Raw genomic sequence first — 21,992 nt, 5'->3', positions numbered from 1 at the left:
TAAATACACCTGTCCATATCATATGCTAATGCGGACCATTCCTCGCGTGGATAATTTCGGTATAACCTTGTATTTCCCTTACTGTAAAGGCTACGGCTTTCATATTTGACATGTAGGCAATGGGATGGGAATATCCTGCGTTTTCCCGAAAATGTTGCCTTTTTACTCTCTATTACGTGGATACCCTCTGGCACATAAAACAAAACAACCAGCGGTAACAACAAATAACTAGGGCAAATAAAAACAAATTCTATGGAGATTTCTGGTCTTCGGACTCTTGCTTTATTCATGTCATGAAATGTGAGAAATGTACTCCTTTTTTATATCTCGCCTAACATATTTTCTCTCCCCCCCCCCCCCCCCCCTCCCGATTTTTCTATCCCCTCTGTGTCTCGCCCAGGATTTCTCCTCTCTCACGGCGAACAGCGAGCGAGAAAATAAACTGCATGCACACGCGATAGAGGAAAACGTACCGGAAGAGAAATAAATCGGGTGCAAAGAGAAGAAAACCTTTGCACAGCAAATGTTTTTGAGAAAACATCGAAATCGATTGAAGTTGCTTTTGCGTGGCATGGCGTTAAGTGCGATTTTTTCTTCCCCGGCGCCGCGTTTTTCTCTCTCGCGTTTGGATGTGATTTTATTTCCTCTCCCGGGCAGGATTTCTCCCGGCGCGCCAGTCCCGGAGAGAAAATAATCGCCCGGGAGAGGAAATAAAATCACATCCTCTAGTAGATGCTACAATGAGCTACAATGTGAGCAGCATCAGTACAATAACAACACAAACACAAGGAATTTGAAGGAAGGACAAACTATCAATGATCACGATCATAAATATTGCATGATGCAAACCCGAAGGAGACAAGATCATCGTCATCAGTGCCGGGCCGCACTGACACTGACGTCACGATACCGCTGAAGCTTAAAAAAACCCGGATGTAAATAGTGGACCGCTGCACGCTGGCCTGCGCCTGCTTGCAAATTACAGGTACGACCACGAGTTTTTTTATTTTATTTCATGTGCATACACCTGCATACAACTTTGACTATGAGACATAGACCACAAACAAAAATGAAGTGAGCTCCTTATCTTTTTATTTGTAAAAAACGGCACCCTGTCACTAGTGTCAGGGTACCCTGCTGCCACCCCCCTCCCCACCCAAACTATTCGTAGCTTGTTTGAAGAGCGCCAAACAATTGTGAATTTTGTATTAATATAGTATTAGATATAAGAAGCTTTTATCCTAGAAATAGATAACACGCAGTATAAGAAATAGATAACAGGCAGTATAAGCAAGTTACTTAATTCCTAAAACTTGCATGGAAGAACAAAATATGTAACTTATGTATAATTTTACTACTAGTTTTTTAGTATTCTGTGGTGTCTGCACAGGAATCCAAATGGCACTGAACTTTTAAATAAAACTAAGTTTAGGAGGGGACATCTCATGTTAGGAAAATGTATGCAAAGATTTATTGTTGTCAACAATGAGGTAACGTCTCTATCTCGAGCTCTAACCTCCTTGCTGTCACAGATTTGGCTAGGATGTTGTTGTTGTTGGGATGTGTTGATGTAGGTAAACCTCTTGACCTAAATCTCGACTTTGACCTTAATTAACCCAAACCGACATCCACCCCTAGTCTGTACCATCTCAAGTTATGTCATTTCAAACGTTCTGCCAAAAGTCCTTCACTTGTTGGAAAGCTGCTGTAGGAGTCCCAAACCTCTTTATCAGCTCTTATCTAACGTTACCACTCCACTTAGTGACTGTACCATCTTAAAATATTAGAAAGATGCAAGTTCATCGATCAGCTGAACACCATAACATTGAGGTGCTAGGAAGACACAAAATCTGATAATTTGGAGGTGTGCTCAAGAACTAGCGATGTTCCTACTAGCATTTATAAACACAACCCATTGAAGCATTCTTGAGTTAAATTGTTTACACACAACAAATTGTACAGTAGGGGGTCAGCCATCCTCCCCCAGACAAGTCCAAAATTCTTAACCCCCTAAGACTTGCATTTTCTCTGCTAGATCAGGAGAGTTGCATGTGCAATTATGCAATGATTCACAGCAATGGCAGGCTTTATATTATAAACAGGACACTGGGGGACTCAGGTTTAGACATATCTCAATTATTGTCCCAAGTTCCTTGATCCACCTTGGCAAGTGCTGATAATCTCAGGCATGAGGCTATAAAGCTAAGCAGTAAAGAAGAAGAAGTGTGTTTTATAGGGAGCAGATCTTGTTTTATACAGGGTATCAGTGCTTAATCATTTACATGTTATACATGTAGGTCACATGGTGCCTTGACAGTCTTGTTGCCTATTCCTGCCTTGCAATAATTGTCCTTTATGGTTAGGTGTTTCCTGAGGGCCATCAGTCCCAAGGTTTCTGTTCTGTCTGACAGAAACCTATAGAAACTAGACCACACAAGGGCTGACAACACACCAGCTGACTTGAGGACAGTGAATGAAGTATTCATATACAGGTGAGCCAATGCTTTGCAAGTTACATGTATGATGACAATCTTTTTCCTCTGATGTGTTCAGCACACAGAGGCGTATACTGCACTACCAGTAACACACTTTAAGTTTGAAACACCATTCTGTGTACCACTCTACAGCTATTCAAGCAAAAGGATACATAGTAGATTATGTGATTTTGATTATGTGCATCGCACTGATGATCCTTTTATATCATTAGATGTGTTCTGTGATGACTGCTCAGCAAACCAGCTGACTTGACGACATTGGGGAAATACAGACACTCCACAAGTGAGTCTTTTTTGTTCTAACGAAAGGTCAATTATAGAGTCTACATGTTGTAATATGGGCTATTGATCAGTTCGATTGCTCCATAGAGCAAAACCATATCAGCACAACTCAGTTGATTACCCTAGCACATCCCACCCCAGAGACAGATCAGCCCTAACTTACTCCATCTGCTTTACAATACATAGATTAACTCATGTGGAAGAACCGATGCAATACTTACTAGTACCTGACTTTCTGATAAATAATAGATTGGTAGAGAAATTGATGAGTGGGGCCAAACTGATTGTCAGATATTTATAAAACTGGACTGATTTGGAAGGGCAGCTGTTGGATCCTATATATGATCCTCAAGTGTCCACATGTATTTTATTACACAGCTGACCTTCACACATGTACTTTGATATTCAAAAGATAAAATCTGCATCTTTCTTTCCCTTGGACCTTACAGATAAACCACTGAGGCACGGCTGGTAGTCAACATCCAAGAAGAGCCCTGTGACTAAGTCAATCTGTGAAGAGAAGTTCCTTAGTCAAGAAAACAACCGGTATGTTGTCCCTTCTGCTGAATTGGTAATACCAAGTTCACTTGGTCACCTTAAGTTACTTTTTTGTTAAAATGTTCTGTGTGTTTCAAAAATGGTCTTTGAGATTAACACAGAGAGCAGAAGTACTGCAACACAAACACAGCTCGAGCCTAAACAGAGTCGGTCAGAGTCATGTATGTTCGATGTGGTGTTCGACATGATTGGTCTATTGCACTCCAGCAGCAGGACTGAACTTTTGGGATCGGGGTATATTTCTACAAAGTATCAAAGAGGCTCTTTGTCTGGTTTATTTCAATGCAAATAGAAGAATAGATTTTCCATAAAGTACATGTACTTACCAAAAGTTTCACATCCACATTATTAGTCATGGTGCATGCCACACAAATACACAACCATAACAAATGGGATATTGTCTTGCAGCTTTACAAAAGTAGATTTCTAATATTCTTAAATTTTCTTCATCACCTTCCCTGATGATAGGTTAATTGTTGTTATAGTTGTTGCCAATCTAGCTGAAATGCACTCCAAGCATTATTGCATACCTAGGACAACTGTTTAGTGTTCTTTGTTTGTTTTTTCTTCTTAGATGGAGTTCAGAGGTGACCCCCATGCCAGAGCAGCTGGTGCGCATACTTTGCCAACTGATGCAGAAATGAGTGAGTTTTTGGGTGTAATACATGGCCTCGTTGGCCAGTGTATAGCCAAGAATAGTACCCAGAATAGACATGAGATAAGTTATATCTTAAGCAGACTGGAGTCAGCAATAAGAAATCTTGCCTTGATCAGTTCAACCGTACTGGCTATCATGAGTGAACCTTATCCATATCACCCTGGATACTTAGAACAAGTACTTTTGGCATGTAGGCATCTACAGGATGATTTAGAACAGATGCATTCATTTTATGCAAATAAAGGAGAGGAAGTGGACTCATACAGGTTTAAAGTTTCAGACTCAGAGGACTACAGCAGGGGAAGACCTCGGAAGCACATAACCGAGGTACAGATTTCATACCTGCGTGAACTAGGCTTTACCTGGCTCAAAATTGCCGAACTACTAGGGGTCTCTTTTAGCACAATTAAGAGAAGACAGAGGGAGTTTGATTTGGTGGGTAGCAACTATTCAGACATATCTGAAGAAGACTTAGACATGACAGTAGTTGGTCTAAAGAGATTGCTGCCAAACCATGGTGAAACCTATCTCTGGGGACTTCTTAAGTCCCAAGGAATATATGTTACCAGGCAGAGACTTCGTGATTCAATTCACCGTGTTGACCCCATCAATACCGCCCTGCGATGGTTTCTTGCGACATCTCGCAGAACGTATTATGTGCCCTGTCCCAATGCCCTGTGGCATATTGACAGCCATATGAAACTTATCAGATGGGGATTCGTTTTTCATGGTGGTATCGATGGTCATTCAAGGGCAATTGTGTATCTGGTGTGCAGCACCAACAACAGAGCTGCGACAGTCTATGAGGCATTTCGTTCAGCAGTTGCCAAGTGGGGTGTTCCAGCTCGTGTGCGATCAGACTATGGCATGGAAAATACAAAAGTAGCTTTGTACATGCTAGTTAAGAGAGGGGGGGAGAAAAATCCGTTCCTAACTGGAAAGTCCACTCATAACCAGAGGATAGAGCGTCTGTGGCGGGAAGTGCACCGGTGCATAGTAGATGTCTGGCGCTCCTTATTCTACTACATGGAGTCTGAAGGAATGCTAGATCCTTCCAATCCCCTACACCTGTTCTGTCTCCACTATGTCTTCTGTCCCAGAATCAACGGAACAGTTGATGCCTTTGTTGATGGCTTCAATGCCCACAAAGTCAGGACAGCCCATAATTTGTCTCCACATCAACTATGGGTGGAAGGTACCCTGAAACTATGGCACTCGGGGAGATTTGCCATAGAGAGCATTCTCCAGGAGCCAATTAATGAGACATATGGCATTGACTGGGAGGGGCCTGTGCCTGAGTTGCAGGTTAACAACAATATTGATGTTCCACAAGGTCTGGATGTATCAGAAGAGCAACAGAGAACCTTGAGAGCACGCATTGATCCTTTAAACTTTGTTGATATTTATGATACTTCACAATACATTCAGGCTGTAAATATCATGTCCCATGTGTAAACTTTCTTTATTTGTATATAGTTATCTAGAACTGTCCAAAATAATTCTATTTATATATAAATCAAAGCATGCTGTCAGGATTCTCTGTTGCTCTTCTGATACTGCATCCCAGATCCAGACCTTGTGGGACATCACTAATGTAACTGCAGTGTAATTTCAGGTTTTGATGTATGATCAGTTATTTTGCAAATCCTAATCTAATTTTCATATTCAATGAGGAAATTTCATAACCCTGCTGCATTCCATGATAGGACTATTCAAACATGTGGTATTTGTAACAGAGGCACATTGATACATGTTTTTTTTGGCATTTTGAAGTTATGTGAATCTCATTTGCATAATGAGAAAAGCTAGAATAAGATTCATACTATTATTCATAGATATTTTTTTATTATAACATCTGTTATTTGGGTATAGAAGATGATAAACTGATCATGATTTATGCAATTGAGGACCTTATTTGCTTTATCAATTAGAAACATTCTGGAAATGACTATAGCGCCAGACTTCTACTATGCACTGCTCTCTTCTCACACACCCAGACCTTTTGGAACATTGATATTGTGTCATTTGAAAAAGCAAAACTGTTCACAGTTGTTCATTCACTGGCAGAGACATTACTAAAAGGGATTTTCCCCCACACCTCTTTGAATTTTCTTATCTGTTGTATGTGAACTTTATGAACATTCAAAGCAAATGTGCATTGTTTAGTATATATGACCATTATGAAACTGCCCTAAATAATTTTTTCCAGCAGTATTTTTTAGAGTGCCCTTTCAGGACTCGAAACACTGGTTGCATGTGTACCAAAAATTATAACTGTTTACCTATTTTTGACTGGGTGCACCTGTGAACGTTGATATTTTTGTATTCTACAGGGTAGAAATATTGTATACTACACTGTAGTATGCAGAATATTCCTAAATTTCAGTGTCAGAAAAAGAAATAATACAATTTTTGTTGTACTTTGATGTACAACTTGTTTAAAATTTTAAAGTTATCTTTAGAATTAAAGATTGTTCTTAGAGCTGGATGAGGGGTTGTCATTTCATTTTCTTGTTGCCGGCACTCTATATTTATATGATGTGCATCCAAATTTATTTCTGTGCACCTATTCCAAAAATTCTTTTGGGGCCCTCCCTTTCAATGCCTCATAGACTGTTGCATCAATGTTGTGCCACCTTTGAAATGGCTGGAGGAATACATAGAAAATACTGTAAATGCATTTAAGTTTGCGTTTTTATTTCGAGCCAAGGCAAAAATGGAGTGCTCGCTGTGGTTTTAAGTCTGTTGCAGCCCCTTGGTCACATACTGCTACACTAGCTACAGTATTGGACAAAAAAGTTCGCAGTGCTTTTGATTTCGCCACGAAATGCTTTCTAGACAAACTGACATGTGATATGCATGTAGTCTACTTCTGTCTCCAGCAAATCTTAAGGCTGGTATGTGTTATAACACCTTAATATGTACCTGTATTCTAAACACTGGTTGATTGTTGATTTTTCAAATGTCAAGAAATACATTGATTCCATTGGAAGCCGGACATTTTACATGCTAACAAAATATTCTGTGAGGATTGAGGACATTCGGAGTTCTCTCTGTGCATTTGTAGTATAGTATTTCTTTTCTGTCAAAAGAAATCATCTACAGATTGAAAGTACCCCTTGGCAAGCATTTCCAATAATAAGAATGAATACTGTACAGTTTGATTGTTAATGTTGGCTATTTGAAAATCAATCATATAGCACACAATGGAAATACAGTGTAGTTGATATTTTCCTACATGACTTTTGCTGTGTGAAGATGGTTTTATTTTGTAATAAATGAAAATGAAAGAAATCTGATGTTAGTTGTTTTTGTCTGCAATCTGAGGCTACTTAGACTTATACTGCCTGAAAAATAAACTTTCAGTCAAATTTCAAAGGCACAATCATTTTGATAATGGATGTACAAAGTGTCAGATATATGAGAGAATAGGCTTCCACAAAAAGGTATCTTTCACTATCAAGCATATATATAGTTGATTTTACATTTAAACAATAGGGTGTTGAATCTTTGGTGACATTTATTTTTCACAACATGAAGAAGCACCTGAAGGCACATCAGAAGAGTCCTAAACTCTAGAGAGGGGTGTTATTTTTCAATAAATGTGACACGATAAATAGTCTGTATACATCAAAAAGCATTTGATATTCTACCGAATTCTCCCAGTACCCTGTAACTTAATTAAGTGGTCTCAGTCTATAGCTAAAATAATGTATCTAACAAGGCAAACTTTGACTTCAGGGGGGAGGGGGATACTGAAAACTTGTTATTGTCTTGTTTCGTGTTCTTTGCTATCTTATCAATGATTGGCCTTGGTGTGCTCATCACCACAAACAGAATTATGTAAAAAGTTGATTACATAATTTATATATTAAATCATTTCATCGTGTTAAGACCTACCAAATACATTGTTATCATGATCCATACAATATGCATTCATGACATAGGCTGTTAGAGTGGTGTTCATACCTGCACAGGCACACCCACCCAAAAACATAACCTTAGCAAAGGTAATCCAAAATGAAGAAAAGAAAACTGTTTCTGTGCCCTCTTATGGACATCAAAATGAAAGAAAAAGTTAGTGAAGATATAGCGTGAGTACGGCAGCCTCCGTATTTATCGCTGGCTAAAAAGAATCGCTTGCTAACGTTAGCAAGGCTAGTGAAGCTAAGCACTACTGGTATACCAGAATTTACTGAATGTGGGAAGGTACCATTGTCATCAAGAAAGTAGTCATTTACAAATACAGGACTTTCACATCAAAACCACACCTGTCTCCAGAACTTGTACTACAGGCAGGATGTGCATACATGCAGCAGTCAGCACCTGAAATGCGCTCCCAGACTGTGTGGTCTGAGTCATTAGTGAATGGGGCCTTTAATCCTTAGGAGCTGTGAACCACTGTTTGGTCACTGAACTGGGTCGCCATATTGAGTTTCTATCTTAGCATTTATGATAGTGGCATAATTGTTCACAACAGCATGTTATAGAAAGAAAAAAGTGAAGACCTTTCCTTTTCCAGGCATGCCACTTGACTGCTAGTGTCAAACTCCTGGTTTCCTCAGATCTACATGTAACACTGACTGTAACAGTAAAATCCATTGTTACATGAGGCCAATAAATAAAGAAACCTGAAACCTCTTGACATGGTTTAACCATTTCCAGGAGACCTATATTATAAGAATCTGTGGAAAAACTCATGTAGCTTAAACAACAGCCTGGTTTATGAAATGGATTATAACAGAAACAAGAGTAACCTAACATGTTTTTACCTATGTTATTGGAGAAAAAAAGTATGAAACTCAGATATCATGCAGTCAGCATATATACATTTTATTGTATCAAGTGAAGCAGTTTTCACCTTGTACAAAAGAGAACAAATAGTGAAAACCTTTCCTTTTTCAGACATGCCACTTGACTGCTAGCTAAATATAGTGTCAAACTCCTTGGTTTCCTCAGATCTACATGTAACACTGTGTCTGTGACAGTAACATCCATTGTTACAGGAGGAAACATGGAATTTCATCTTTAGCTCTAGGTTTTGTTGTGGCCAATACATTTAGAATAATACATAAAGAAACCTTACACCTCTTGACAAGGTTAAGCCGTTTCCAGCAGATCTAGACCTAAGAATCTGTGGAAAACACATGAAGCTTAAAATACAGCCTGATATAGCCAATACAGAAACATAAGCAACCTAAAACGTTTTTTAAGTATGAAATTCAGATGTCATGCACAGTTGGCATATATACATTTTATTATATCAAGTGAAGCACCTACATGCAGTATTTACCTTGTACAAAAGACAACAAGTAGTGAAAACCTTTCCCTTTTCAGGCATGCCACTTGACTGCTAGCTACATATAGTGCCAAACTCCTGGTTTCCTCAGATCTACATGTAACACTGTGTCTGTGACAGTAACATCCATTGTTACAGGAGGAAACATGGAATTTCATCTTTAGCTCTAGGTTTTGTTGTGGCCAATACATTTAGAATAATACATAAAGAAACCTTACACCTCTTGACAAGGTTAAGCCGTTTCCAGCAGATCTAGACCTAAGAATCTGTGGAAAACACATGAAGCTTAAAATACAGCCTGATATAGCCAATACAGAAACATAAGCAACCTAAAACGTTTTTTAAGTATGAAATTCAGATGTCATGCACAGTTGGCATATATACATTTTATTATATCAAGTGAAGCACCTACATGCAGTATTTGCCTTGTACAAAAGAGAACAAATAGTGAAAACCTTTCCCTTTTCAGGCATGCCACTTGACTGCTAGCTACATATAGTGCCAAACTCCTGGTTTCCTCAGATCTACATGTAACACTGTGTCTGTGACAGTAACATCCATTGTTAAAGGGGGAAACATGGAATTTCATCTTTAGCTCTAGGTTTTGTTGTGGCCAATACATTTAAAATAATGCATAAAGAAACCTTACACCTCTTAACAAAGTTAAGCCGTTTCCGGCAGGAAAGCAAGGGTGGGGTAAAAATCTGTGGAAAACACATGTAGCTTAAAAAACAGCCTGATATAGCCAATACAGAAGCACAAGCAACCTAAAATGTTTTTAAAGTATAAAATTCAGATGTCATGCACAGTTGGCATATTTTGGAATTAAGCATTTTTTCAAAAAATCTGTTTACCAAGAAATTAAATTGATGTGGCCTAACTGATCAACTGATAACTAATTGATTGACAAATGGTGGTTGTGATTCCATCATGATTTAATGTCACAAAGAAGTTGTAGGTAGGGTTGAATTTGAGAAAGGACTAATTTTACTGTTTATTACGCTAATGCAGCAATGACATAGAATGTGAAAATTTTGTTCACCAGACTTCAATGTTGAGGAGACAGGCTAAAAAAATGATGCCAAAATGTTATGAGCTTATAGTTTTGGGGCGTTCTCACAGAAGCAGGGAGCAAACGTGCACACTGCCATCCTGATGACAACCGATGGATGCCTATCTTTCACTCAGGAAGCTGTGGAACGATTCTTCCAAGTCTTTCTGAGTGATGACACTGCATCCATCAATGTCATTAGGATAGCAGCGAGTGTACATGCCCCTCCTTGCTCCTGTGAGAACCTGACGGGCCAGTCTGCCATTCATCTCGCTTCTCTGTTCTTTTGTGGAGTTATTTTCGATTGTGGTCTCCAGGTCCTGGTTTGCCTGATCGGTGAAACGCAGGCCTTTGTTTGCCACTTCATTCCTCATGATGCTGGCCAGCTCCCCAACACTGAAGTCTGGGAAGTTGAAATGGAAGGCTATCCGTGACTTCATTCCCGGATTAACATCCAGGAAGGAAGCCATTTCCGCAGGATAGCCTGCAAAGATCATGATGGGATCACCCCCTTCCATCACGCTCATCAGCTCCTCCAGGGACTCCCTCCCAACATCCCTCTTGGAGGAGTCTGACTGTGCAAGACGATAGGCCTCATCAATTAACATCACCCCACCCTTGCTTTCCGCGATCTTTGCCCGGGTTGTTTCCGTTGTCTGCCCTATCCACTTGGATATCAGGTCTCCCCTCTGGACCGTGACTGGTTTGGGCTTGGTTATCATTCCCAGCTTGTAGAGGAAACCTGCAGTTGAAAAAAGTAGGAAAATTGCACATTAGGAACTTTTCCAGATTACTGAGGAAATATCTGATGTGCTCAAACTCACATCGCTCGATTGCTAGTTGCCAGAGAGAGGTCAGATTTACATGAATGGTTTTTGAACACATTAATCTCAAGAACATACTTGAGATAAGAAATTCTGTCACAATTCCTTCTCAATTCCTGAGTCTGCTGAAATAGCCTTGACTTGAAACTACCAGATCCTCTATGACTCGATGGGTTTTAAACTGAGCCAGCTAGCTGAACCACTAAATAGATAAATATATTGGAATATTAAAAAAAAATCATTCACCTGCCAGGGCTGTTGCCACTGATGTTTTCCCTGTACCGGGATTTCCTGTAAACACCATGTGGAGACCACCGACTTGCTCCTGGTGGCCAACTTTCCGCTGCATGAAGATGCACTTGGCAAACTGGGCCAAGTGCATCTTCAAGGTTTTCAGCCCTACAAAGCTGTCAAGCTCCCTCAGGAGGTCTGAAATGGATAAAGATGAATATTGTGGTAAGGTGCTTGTAGTAACTATTATTACAGCAAAATTTAACAGTAACTTTTCTCAGAAATAATCCCATATGGCTGTTTACAGCTTAAGACAAAGCCAGACAGCTTCCACCAAGAGATTGATGACCATAACTATTGCAATCTTAATACAATGTACTCTATACCCAGCTACTATCATCAACAAAAACATGCTAGATTTTGCTTTATCATGATATAGATCTGAGAATACTAACCGTCGACAGGAGTGGTGTCTGCATGTCTATCACTGCCTTGTGCTTAAAGGAAGAAAAAGAGAGACTTTGGTTAACAGGATTTCGTGATTATATAAGATCATGTTTGTTTATCAGTGTCTGCCATTTTGCCCTCTTATTTGCATCTGCCATCTTACTTCTGTTATCATTAAACGTAAGGATTACAGATTCTGAAGTAAGATGGCGGATGGCGTTAAACAGACATGATCTCATTTTAGTGTCTGCCTTCCTAAAGTAACTTTTAAAAGACTGTATGGCATTGAAACTTATAAGACACAAAGGGAAATTATCATTAAAATTGTGCACTGTGGTGGATTCTGCACCCGTTGTGCAATGACCAAATTATGAAGGCTGAACTGGATATTGGCCTAAAACGATTGAGATACTGTCTGTACTTGAGGCAGGGTTATTGATACAACACACTGTTGTGTGGAGATGCCATATACATTACTCACAGAAAGAAAAAGTCAGTACATACCTTGAGCAAGCTGGCTGCCTTTGGCTTTGGGGTTGACCTTCTGTTGACTGCCTGCAGCTGCAGTGTCGTCGACCTTCTGTTGACTGCCTGCAGCTGCAGTGTCAGGAAAAACAAGATTAGTCTAATCAAACACAAAGAGGAAATATATTGTGCACTGTATATGCGTGCGGATTCAGGTAGGATTCAGCACCTGTTGTGCAAGGACCGAATTATGAAGGCTGAACTGGATATTGGACAAAAAAGAATAAGATACTGTCTGTACTTGAGGCAGGGTTATTGATACAACACATTGTTGTGTGGAGATGCCATATACATTACTCACAGAAAGAAAAAGTCAGTACATTTACCTTGAGCAAGCTGGCTGCCTTTGGCTTTGGGGTTGACCTTCTGTTGACTGCCTGCAGCTGCAGTGTCGTCGACCTTCTGTTGACTGCCTGCAGCTGCAGTGTCGTCGACCTTCTGTTGACTGCCTGCAGCTGCAGTGTCGTCGACCTTCTGTTGACTGCCTGCAGCTGCAGTGTCAGGAAAAACAAGATTAGTCTAATCAAACACAAAGAGGAAATATATTGTGCACTGTATATGCGTGCGGATTCAGGTAGGATTCAGCACCTGTTGTGCAATGACCAAATTATGAAGGCTGAACTGGATATTGGTCTAAAACGATTGAGATACTGTCTGTACTTGAGGCAGGGTTATTGATACAACACACTGTTGTGTGGAGATGCCATATACATTACTCACAGAAAGAAAAAGTCAGTACATTTACCTTGAGCAAGCTGGCTGCCTTTGGCTTTGGGGTTGACCTTCTGTTGACTGCCTGCAGCTGCAGTGTCGTCGACCTTCTGTTGACTGCCTGCAGCTGCAGTGTCGTCGACCTTCTGTTGACTGCCTGCAGCTGCAGTGTCAGGAAAAACAAGATTAGTCTAATCAAACAGTTTGTGTCCACAAGAGAGTGTACATGTGACTCGTGTTGGTGTGAATCTGGTGCAGAATCCTACCTGAACCCGCACGCATATACAGTGCACAATATATTTCCTCTTTGTGTTTGATTAGACTAATCTGGGCATGCTCAAATTGCTTAGCTTGCAAAGCTAAGTACAGGAATAAATAGAAGGTATCACACACAGGACATGTGCTTAGACTAAAGTTGTGCAACTTGTCATGGCTCCTGCAAAATATAATGTCATGATACCACAATTAGGATAATATGAGAAATGAAGAACCTGTACCAACTGACCTTTGAATAGAGATGTCTCCCCTTCTATCTGCCAGTTTGAGGGGTGCTGACGCACTGGCCTTGTGCGCAGCTCATATCCAGGTCCGTGAGTACCCTCGAGGTCTGAAATAGAGAAAACATACCTTTATAAACATTTCACCCAAAATTACACAGGTCTCAAGTCTTTGCTTTGCTTCATCTACGCACTTAATCGAGTCCCAAAAATACATTTTTGTATACAAAAATAATTGCTTGTGCAACAATTTAGATAAGCATTTACAAGAATACTGATGATCTAAAAATTACTTGTAAGGAACACAATGAATTAACACGTCACCCGCACAGCTACATATAAATTCTTTACCTTCCAATTCACCATCATCACTACTCGTGCCTTCTTCAGCATCTTGTTCTACAAAAGCAACAGAGGAATACACAGATTACCGTATGTGCATAGTGCACAAGTCCTAGAAGCTCTGTAGTACAAATATATTGCTTGCTTTTCTAAGTACATCTATTAGGCAAGTAAAGAATATATAGAAAGGGAAAGATCTTAAGACAATTCAATCTACACAACTGGATAACTGTTAGAAAGGGAAATGAAACACTCGCTATACTGGGTGAAATCTTGAGAGAGGATTCAGAGAGAGAGAGAGAATATTGACATCTTCCACTAAAATCATCAAAAGTGAGAAAATTGTACTGGTTTCTTTGCTTATTACTCTCATACAGTTGACATGATTGATGCAGATCAAAATGTACATACTGCGCATGCCTGTTGATGGTCCGTGAAAGCTTAACTCTGGAGCTTCATACTCTCCTTCACTTTCAGTGTCTTCAGCGGCTACAAGGAAAACAGAGCAAGGTTTTAATCGAAACCCTATCATACGTCTATTATAAGGGAGAAGTTGTAACATATATTTCAAGGATGACATAGGTCAGTGCTATTTTATGTAATTGTAATTAGGGCTCGAAATTCATTTTTGAAATAAGGTGCACTGGTTCACCCAACCAAAAACAATTAGGTGCACAGAAAGAAATATGGGTACATAGAATAAAGTTGAATGTCAGCAAAACATAATTACAAAGTTCAATGCTCAAGTTGAAAGTCAATCTGTAATTCTACAGCTAACCTCAAAATTTCAAGCCAGAGATACATTAAATTAAGTACAACAAAAGGTTATATTGATATTTCAGATACTTATGTTTCAAAAATATTCTGTACAATAGTGCCTTTACCCTAAAGCCTTCAAAAATATTGAGGTGCACTGGTCAAAAATAAGGTGCACATGCACATGCACCCACTATTTCGAGCCCTGCTGATATAATATGAAGGAAAAACGTACTGTTGATTGAAATGCAGTTATGTAGAGTAAAGTCTGTAAACCTACCAAGGCAATACACCTCACTTTTGTACTCGTAGAATGTTTTGAAGTTTGCCCACGAGGTGACCATTTGTGATGGTATGAGGTCAAGCTTTCTGTTTAAACTTTTCCCCATCCTTCTGGCAAGCTTCCACTCCTGGACTGGTTTCAGGACAACTCGACCACTGGAAAAAAATGGAAATTTGAATTTGTCTAACTTACAGTTATCGTTTTCTGAAGTCCAGGGCAGTTATGCTGCACCTATACCAGCACTAGCCCTCATACCTGTCATCATGTAGGTACAAAAGGGTGAATTTTGGTTTACTGTACTTATTTAAAATAGTTGCCACCTGTGTGTCATATGAAATAAAGAATTGAAATGGTTTCTTAACAGTTTCATCATTTAAAAATTTGAATTGAAAAACTGAATATGTAACTGTGCAAAAATGCAGAAAATAGAATTTTCAGCCCTGAAGGAAAACCACCATTCACCAGAACCAACCAAAATGTTCAGTACTAAGTGATAGATGAGGGTATCATTAAATGGTCTACTGTTGTGGAACTTCCTTCTTTTTGATTGACCTGAGGCAGCTTGATGTTACAGTAATGATTAAGTAATGTACATGTTAGCAGGAAAGTGAAAATGTTTCATTGCAATGGTATTTCAAATTCGAATCAAGATTGAACTTAACATCTTCAAATAAAGGCAATTTTTGATGTACAATGAAAAATAATTAAAACATTGATAGCAAAGGACCAGTTTATGGACATTGTCTATTAGTACTAATCACAATGTCCAGTAATTATTGAAGCAGATGACATTAAGGTCAGCAAATTACCGTATCGCTTCTAACGCTGTCTCAACCTGTTCAAGTGGCCGCTGTTCTCTCTCAAAATCAACCCACTTGTGTGGTGCTCCAGTGTCAGGGTGCTCGGCTGAGCAGGGCAGCAGCACTACCTTCATGAGCAAATGTGTTTTACCCTGGGGTGTTGGTGCTGTGGAAAATAATGTAATGGAAATGTCAGTGTTCCAGAACAGAATTGCACCACTTGTGATCTGTCTCATTTCTTAGAATTATGAAAATTTACAGACAAATGTAATCTAACCCTGGAATGATGTACATTGCAATTTTCTTTGCAATTAAACCACATCATGCATAGAATGCAAAGGACAATGGATGCAGCTGTTTTTACCACCATCATTTTTCTGCTCTGCCAACAGACAATCACATCATCAGTTAACCATATCTTGGCGTATTTAAAAGAAACATCTGATTTATGTAATCAAGGATTGATTGAACAGAAGCTTAGGAACACAAAAGGCTCTGACTAAGTCTAGTACAGACATACTGTTACAGCTTTATGTGGGTCAACATTTATTACATATAACTTACATTTGGACTTCAAACGCTTCGATCCATGGCCAGTCTTTAAACTTGGTTGAAAGTTGAAACTTGCATTTGGCTTGAACAGACTGCTCAGTTGCGCACTATGCGTCCTGGCTTGGGAAGCACTTGGCTTCATCGATTTCCCTGTATAAACACATAAAGGTGGGTGCTTTTAACATCAAAAACAACACAAATGCTCAGATTATATGCTGTATGTCTTTCCACCATATTGCTCAACCTATCTACCTGTATCTATCTCAGGGCTCGAAATTTACTATGTTACCATGTCCGGAGGCCACTAAAATTTAGACCCAGACAACTGGAAAATCGCTTTGGAGTCTTTTTTGGGACAGTAGCAAAATAATCAAGATAGTGGTCCCTGCACCACTGTAGTACTACCAATACAATAGGTATGTGTGTGTTAGTTGTGTGTGTGTAGTTGTGTGTGTGTACATGTGTGTGTGTGTGTGTGTGTACATGTGTGTGTGTGTGTAGTTGTGTGTGTGTGTTTCGAGACTACTAAAGTCAGCATAAGTCAAGAAGCTCTTAATGGATTACAATGATGTTTGGCATGTGGGCATGTGTTGGGAAGCCAAAATGCAATGTTGATTTTGGGTCTCCTGGTATGTGACCTTGGTACTGCCGCAGAACTTTTGTTCTTGTCTCTTTTGACCTGGACATGCTAATTTTGGTCTTGATTTTTTGCCAGATAGCTTGTGATGTGATGAAGAAATGGTGTAGGTTTGGGCCCCCTAGCAGCTTGCTCTATAACTGCAACAGAATTCCAGGAGATTTCTGTTAAAGTTTAATGAAGACAATTTGGAAAAAAATTACCTTTTTGTTTTTCCCGCCTTCCAAGTGCCATTAAACTTACTTGGTACAGCAAGACAGGCAGAAAGAATGTTTGGTTTGTCTGTGTTGTTGTCCAATTAAAAAAAATGGACAAGTTTGAATTTTATTTCATTTTGAGTTTATTTCAATTGACAATTAGCTTACACAGCTATAACGTACTGACTGAGCTTTGTTGTTGTTGTAATACATAATTCCCAAAAACAGGTATTGGGACAGTCCATCCTCACTTCGGGACAATTTAAATCTATTTTTGGGGTCATGCTGGGACAGTAGAGAAAAAAAGTCAATTTCCAGGCCTGTGTCTGCCCACAGGTCATGCCAGACGCCCATGCATGCCTTTGGGGCCCAAAAGAACATAGACAGCCCAGGGGACAGGCCATAAACCCCATGATAAACCCTATGCGCGTCTGTGAGCATTGGCATTCTAGGCTTTTGTATCATCAGCGTTGTGAATCATGACTACATGTTTGTCACCATGATATGCCTGGAGTAGGAGATTTACAGACCGTAGCGACTGGAGGAAGAGGGTTGACTTAATCGGGCAACCCGCCCGACATGATGATGATGATGAGGAGATTGTCACCTGTATCATATATCCAAGTGGACTAGCTCTACCCTAAGCTCTACCCATGCAAAGAGTATAGAAAATTGCCAAGACCATAGTCTTTGGCCGTTGATGTCTTTGTTCAACCAATAAGCCGGTACCACAGAGCAGATTCACAGATTAAAGACATCACATGCCCCAAACCGCGTAGCTCTCTCCTTGTATTGTATATGTGTACGTAAGTGTAATTTGCCCATCTGAAGTTCCATGTAGCTGAATATTCCTGCTACCTGCAGTCCTTTGTTGCATTCTAGCTAATTCACATAGCTTAAACACAAATACAATTGTAAATGCAGTTAAGTTTGCGGTAGGGAGAAAATCAAGTGTTGGCTGTTGTTTTGAATTTGCGAGTTAACATTCATGCATCTTTGCCATAACACTGACAGGTGCCTCCAACACAACAGGAAAAAACGTGAACATAAACCACAAATATTTTGAATTTGCAGTAAATTCCAAAGACTGACAACTCTCACTGCCTACTCAATTGTAGTTTGTCATGTACGTTTTGTGAACATAATAAGTAAAAAAATAAACTATTTGTAAAAGATTTTATACAGTGAATTTACTGTAGTTGTCTTACCAAGGCGACTTGCAAACAGATCTGTCGGTTCAGCTCCTCCTGCTGCTGCTGGTGACAATGAAACAAAATTAATGTCCTTAGCTTGGGTGCATTGTATGATTAGGTTGAGACATACATGTATGTAGTGTACTGTTACCTCACAAATGCTCTGTTGTATTCAGTTAAAGTTTGTTGCTTGCTATAAACATAAAGCACATTTCTAACTGCCACTTTGGATATTGAAAATAAGATTTTATTCACATTTGTACGTGTACTTGTGTCCTTATTTGTAGCCGGCACCTGCTAGGCTGTCACATGTTATGTTCTATTGCATTGGTAACAAATACAACAATACACTGAATATTTATCAAGGCCACCGCAAGTAGTTTTTATGGATGACATCAGCGCACTCACCAATTTTCGTCTGATTTCGGGAAAAAAAACAAGAAATTTTTAACTTATCTCACCTGGGAGAAATCCAAGATCATCACGTTCATCACTTCTTGGTAAAGGGAAGCCTAGAAGGTAGTTACAAGAATTTGCTTTTGATGAAAACATTGCCTCATGACATAGAAAGCCTAATTAAGATGTGACGGAGTCAGTTGAAATGTTACCCAGCCAACACTGGTTATATGTTTGATATTATTCTGCTATGTAAAAATGTTAAGCCCCAGTTTTGGTGGTGGTGGTGTTTTTAAACAGGATGACTCTCCTAGTTGTTCTCTAAGTCCAGAACAGATAAATGTATCTTTCCTACATGACATGACAACCAAAAGTTGGGAGACTTCATACTGTGCAATGTTTTGAAGCAGCTGTTTTGAAGCCATTGATCTTGTCTCATTGGTGATACAAATATGACTGTAATTAGCAAACAACTTCTCTTGGCAGAATACCATGCAGACAAGTCATCATTAGCAAACAAAACAACTTCTCTAACAAAATCTCACATATTGTATCATGTGTGAAAGTCCTTTCTCTTGGCAGAATACCATGCATACAAGTCATCATAAATCATCATTAACAAAGAGGTTACAAGTGTTACAATGCCCATCATCTGCCACTGAATAATCAAGACCATAGCAAGTCCAGAACAAAAGATATAAAAACTGGAATTTCTCCTGCAGTACCAAGGTCACATACCAGGTGGGGTGGTAAAATTGACGTTGACCTTTGTCTTCCAAAGACATAATGTTACATGTATTACCAAATATCATTTGTGTAAACCATCTAGAGGTTCTTGAGTTATGATGGTTAACGTTACAATATCAGGAAACCTATACAGAAGTGCAAACAAAATTATACTGTAATTCACTTTATCTTCATGGTGGCAAAATTTCACCGTGTAAGAAAAATGGACATTTTCATGGTGGCAGTAAGTGGTTGACAGAACTGAAGGAATCATGAATAATTTTTTTCACGGTGATGATAAGTTTATGGTACAAAACAGTTAACAGAAAGTTACAGTGAAAGAAACAAGAATTACAGTTACCTCTATTTTTCATGTCATTATGACAGTCTTTCAGATGTCAAAACATTTTCACTATATATTTGTTACCTCGTTTGTCTCCAGTGCTATGTCCTCCTCCTGTGTTACCTCCTCCATTGCTGGTGCTGCCGCTGCCTACTCCGTGCCCACAGTTGCCACAGTACTTTGCCCCCAGCGCGCGTAGGCATCTTCGCACCACAATTGGTGCAGAACCCCATATTGTCTGCAAATATAGCACACACAGTAGAACTGTTAATAGTTTAATGAAATATCGACTTCTAAAAGTCTGTGTGTAAAAATGGGCACAATAAGTAATTTACTTTATATCTAGCTACTAGATTTGTTACTTTGAGACAAAAAATTGGCTCTGCAACAGTTGGATTACAATAGATTGATAATAAGAATTGTCTTAAGTTTAAATTGAAATGACAAAAAGGATGGCGACATTTTTGATGATCTCTTAGTACGAAACTCCGTGCGAGCAGAGCTGGAAGAACTTGCTACAATATCGTAAATCGTAGACAATTTCAAGGCAACTTTCTGCAAGAAACTCGAAAATGAGAGCTTTTAAGCAGTTTGGTGAGCGAAACTTTCAAAACATGGCTGACATGTGGTCAACTTGAGGCGATCCTCTATTCTCGGGCGTGCACGGACACGAAGGATTTGGATCAAATTATATTTACATCACATGCCAAAGTGACACTAAACTGATAGCGATCGCAACTGCGTTCTCAATTGAAACGTAAATCGACTAAAACTCACTTACCGAGGCGTTTCACGTCGACAAGAAGAAAAACTTCTAGTTCTACACCAACTTTGGACCAAGTAACGGTACAACTACAAAGACTGCGCGATCCTATGCAGGGGTGGCAAATTTTCAATATAAATTCCACAACGTATACATGATGCATAACAACATATTTGGTCTAAAAAGGGAAGTTCGGAATTTGACGATGTTTGAAAGGTATACATCCTAGACATAACTGTAATACAGGGAAACTTATCAAGTCATAATTTGTGATAAAGATAAAGTTGGAACACTTAACCCACCCCTACAACGCTTTGGTATAATCTCCCTAATTTTCACCATATGTGGTTGTCGAGGTGTCCAAATCTGAGAAATTTTCCCGGAAAATACTAGTAGTCAAACGCGAAAGTGCCTACATTTCTGGTGCCATTCTAAAGTTAAAATAAACAAATCTTCAATATAGTTTTTCAAAGTACTTACCTGTTTGAGATCTGTAGTTAGGAGGGACTGGGTGCGTCACGCCTGCTCCTCTGACCAAAAAAATCCCGCCGAAAATGTCACGTGGAAAGAATTGCGCGATATCATTGGCCACAAAATTCAACTGAAAGCAGAACTTCCTCCCCTGAGGGTACCCGCTTCCAACACCCCGACCAATCGAACCACGTGAATCACATCGAAACTCAGATTCGTATCAGCCATTTCCCGACAAATCGCTTCCTAACTTGCGTTAACGACTTCATCTGACCAAACAAACGCGCCAGTCAGATGGTGGAAGGTGTCAGCTTCCAAAAGATGTTTTCAGATTGACAGTTTTGGCACTTTGGAAGTGATTGAATCACATCCAAAGTGCCAAAATTGTCAATCTGAAAACGTCTTTTGGAAGCTGACACCTTCCACCATCTGTGGCGATTTTTTCTTCCCCGGCGCCGCGTTTTTCTCTCTCGCGTTTGGATGTGATTTTATTTCCTCTCCCGGGACTGGCGCGCCGGGAGAAATCCTGCCCGGGAGAGGAAATAAAATCACATGCAAACGCGAGAGAGAAAAACGCGGCGCCGGGGAAGAAAAAATCGCACTTAACGCCATGCCACGCAAAAGCAACTTCAATCGATTTCGATGTTGTCAATGCGAGCAAAAATATTTTATGTTGTGCAAATATTTTTTTGTTGTGCAAAAATATTTTATGTTGTGCAAATATTTCACGCGAGAGGAAATAAAAATGCGGAGAGAGGAAATATTTTACGCGAGAGGAAATAAAAGTGGAGAGAGGAAATATTTCACGCGAGAAGAAATAAAAGTGTAAAGAGAAGAAATATCCAACGAGAAAGGAAAGAACGTGTAGGGAGAGGAAATAATCCATGAGAGATGAAATGAAAGTCTAGGGAGGAAATATTTCACGCGAGGGGCCGAGGAATTAAAACTATTAAAA

At 39.5% G+C, this 21,992-nt stretch overlaps 2 protein-coding genes across 4 annotated transcripts; one reads left to right on the top strand and one right to left on the bottom strand.

Annotated features, from left to right (window-relative positions):
• The first annotated feature begins 523 nt into the window (after window positions 1-523).
• On the top strand, window positions 524-7,287 carry LOC136421969 (uncharacterized). Its single transcript, XM_066409571.1, has 5 exons — window positions 524-985; window positions 2,364-2,492; window positions 2,708-2,778; window positions 3,227-3,323; window positions 3,910-7,287. The coding sequence occupies exon 5, from the start codon at window positions 3,910-3,912 to the stop codon at window positions 5,446-5,448; it is 1,539 nt and encodes a 512-aa protein (XP_066265668.1). The 5' UTR covers window positions 524-985; window positions 2,364-2,492; window positions 2,708-2,778; window positions 3,227-3,323; the 3' UTR covers window positions 5,449-7,287.
• A 1,515-nt stretch (window positions 7,288-8,802) lies between these two features.
• LOC136421882 (ESX-1 secretion system protein EccA1-like) lies at window positions 8,803-21,407 on the bottom strand. Of its 3 annotated transcripts, none has more exons than XM_066409450.1 (16): window positions 20,585-21,407; window positions 19,888-20,041; window positions 18,800-18,850; window positions 18,354-18,401; window positions 16,324-16,461; window positions 15,769-15,925; window positions 14,957-15,114; window positions 14,332-14,409; window positions 13,930-13,977; window positions 13,587-13,688; window positions 13,116-13,244; window positions 12,697-12,861; window positions 12,350-12,442; window positions 11,854-11,895; window positions 11,414-11,596; window positions 8,803-11,085 (listed from the first exon to the last, which is right to left on the bottom strand). In XM_066409450.1, the coding sequence occupies exons 5-16, from the start codon at window positions 16,451-16,453 to the stop codon at window positions 10,466-10,468; spliced, it is 1,905 nt and encodes a 634-aa protein (XP_066265547.1). In that variant the 5' UTR covers window positions 16,454-16,461; window positions 18,354-18,401; window positions 18,800-18,850; window positions 19,888-20,041; window positions 20,585-21,407; the 3' UTR covers window positions 8,803-10,465. The 3 variants fall into 3 exon arrangements, with proteins under 3 accessions (XP_066265547.1, XP_066265549.1, XP_066265548.1); XM_066409452.1 differs by having other exon boundaries at window positions 13,116-13,208; XM_066409451.1 differs by having other exon boundaries at window positions 18,354-18,398.
• Window positions 21,408-21,992: the final 585 nt, after the last annotated feature.

This window comes from Branchiostoma lanceolatum, chromosome 16 (assembly GCF_035083965.1).
Source record: "Branchiostoma lanceolatum isolate klBraLanc5 chromosome 16, klBraLanc5.hap2, whole genome shotgun sequence".
NCBI lineage: Eukaryota > Metazoa > Chordata > Leptocardii > Amphioxiformes > Branchiostomatidae > Branchiostoma > Branchiostoma lanceolatum.
This window is presented reverse-complemented; position numbering and strand designations above follow the sequence as displayed.

Bases quoted from the DNA above. Each gene is read 5' to 3' on its own strand.
- LOC136421882 (XM_066409450.1), bottom strand. From the start codon at position 16,453: ATGAAGCCAAGTGCTTCCCAAGCCAGGACGCATAGTGCGCAACTGAGC. The intron at 13,689-13,929 runs GTAAAGAATTTA...TCTCTATTTCAG, and splicing joins TGATGATGGTGAATTGGAAG to ACCTCGAGGGTACTCACGGA. The intron at 11,597-11,853 runs GTTAGTATTCTC...TATCCATTTCAG, and splicing joins AGACACCACTCCTGTCGACG to ACCTCCTGAGGGAGCTTGAC.
- LOC136421969 (XM_066409571.1), top strand. From the start codon at position 3,910: ATGGAGTTCAGAGGTGACCCCCATGCCAGAGCAGCTGGTGCGCATACT.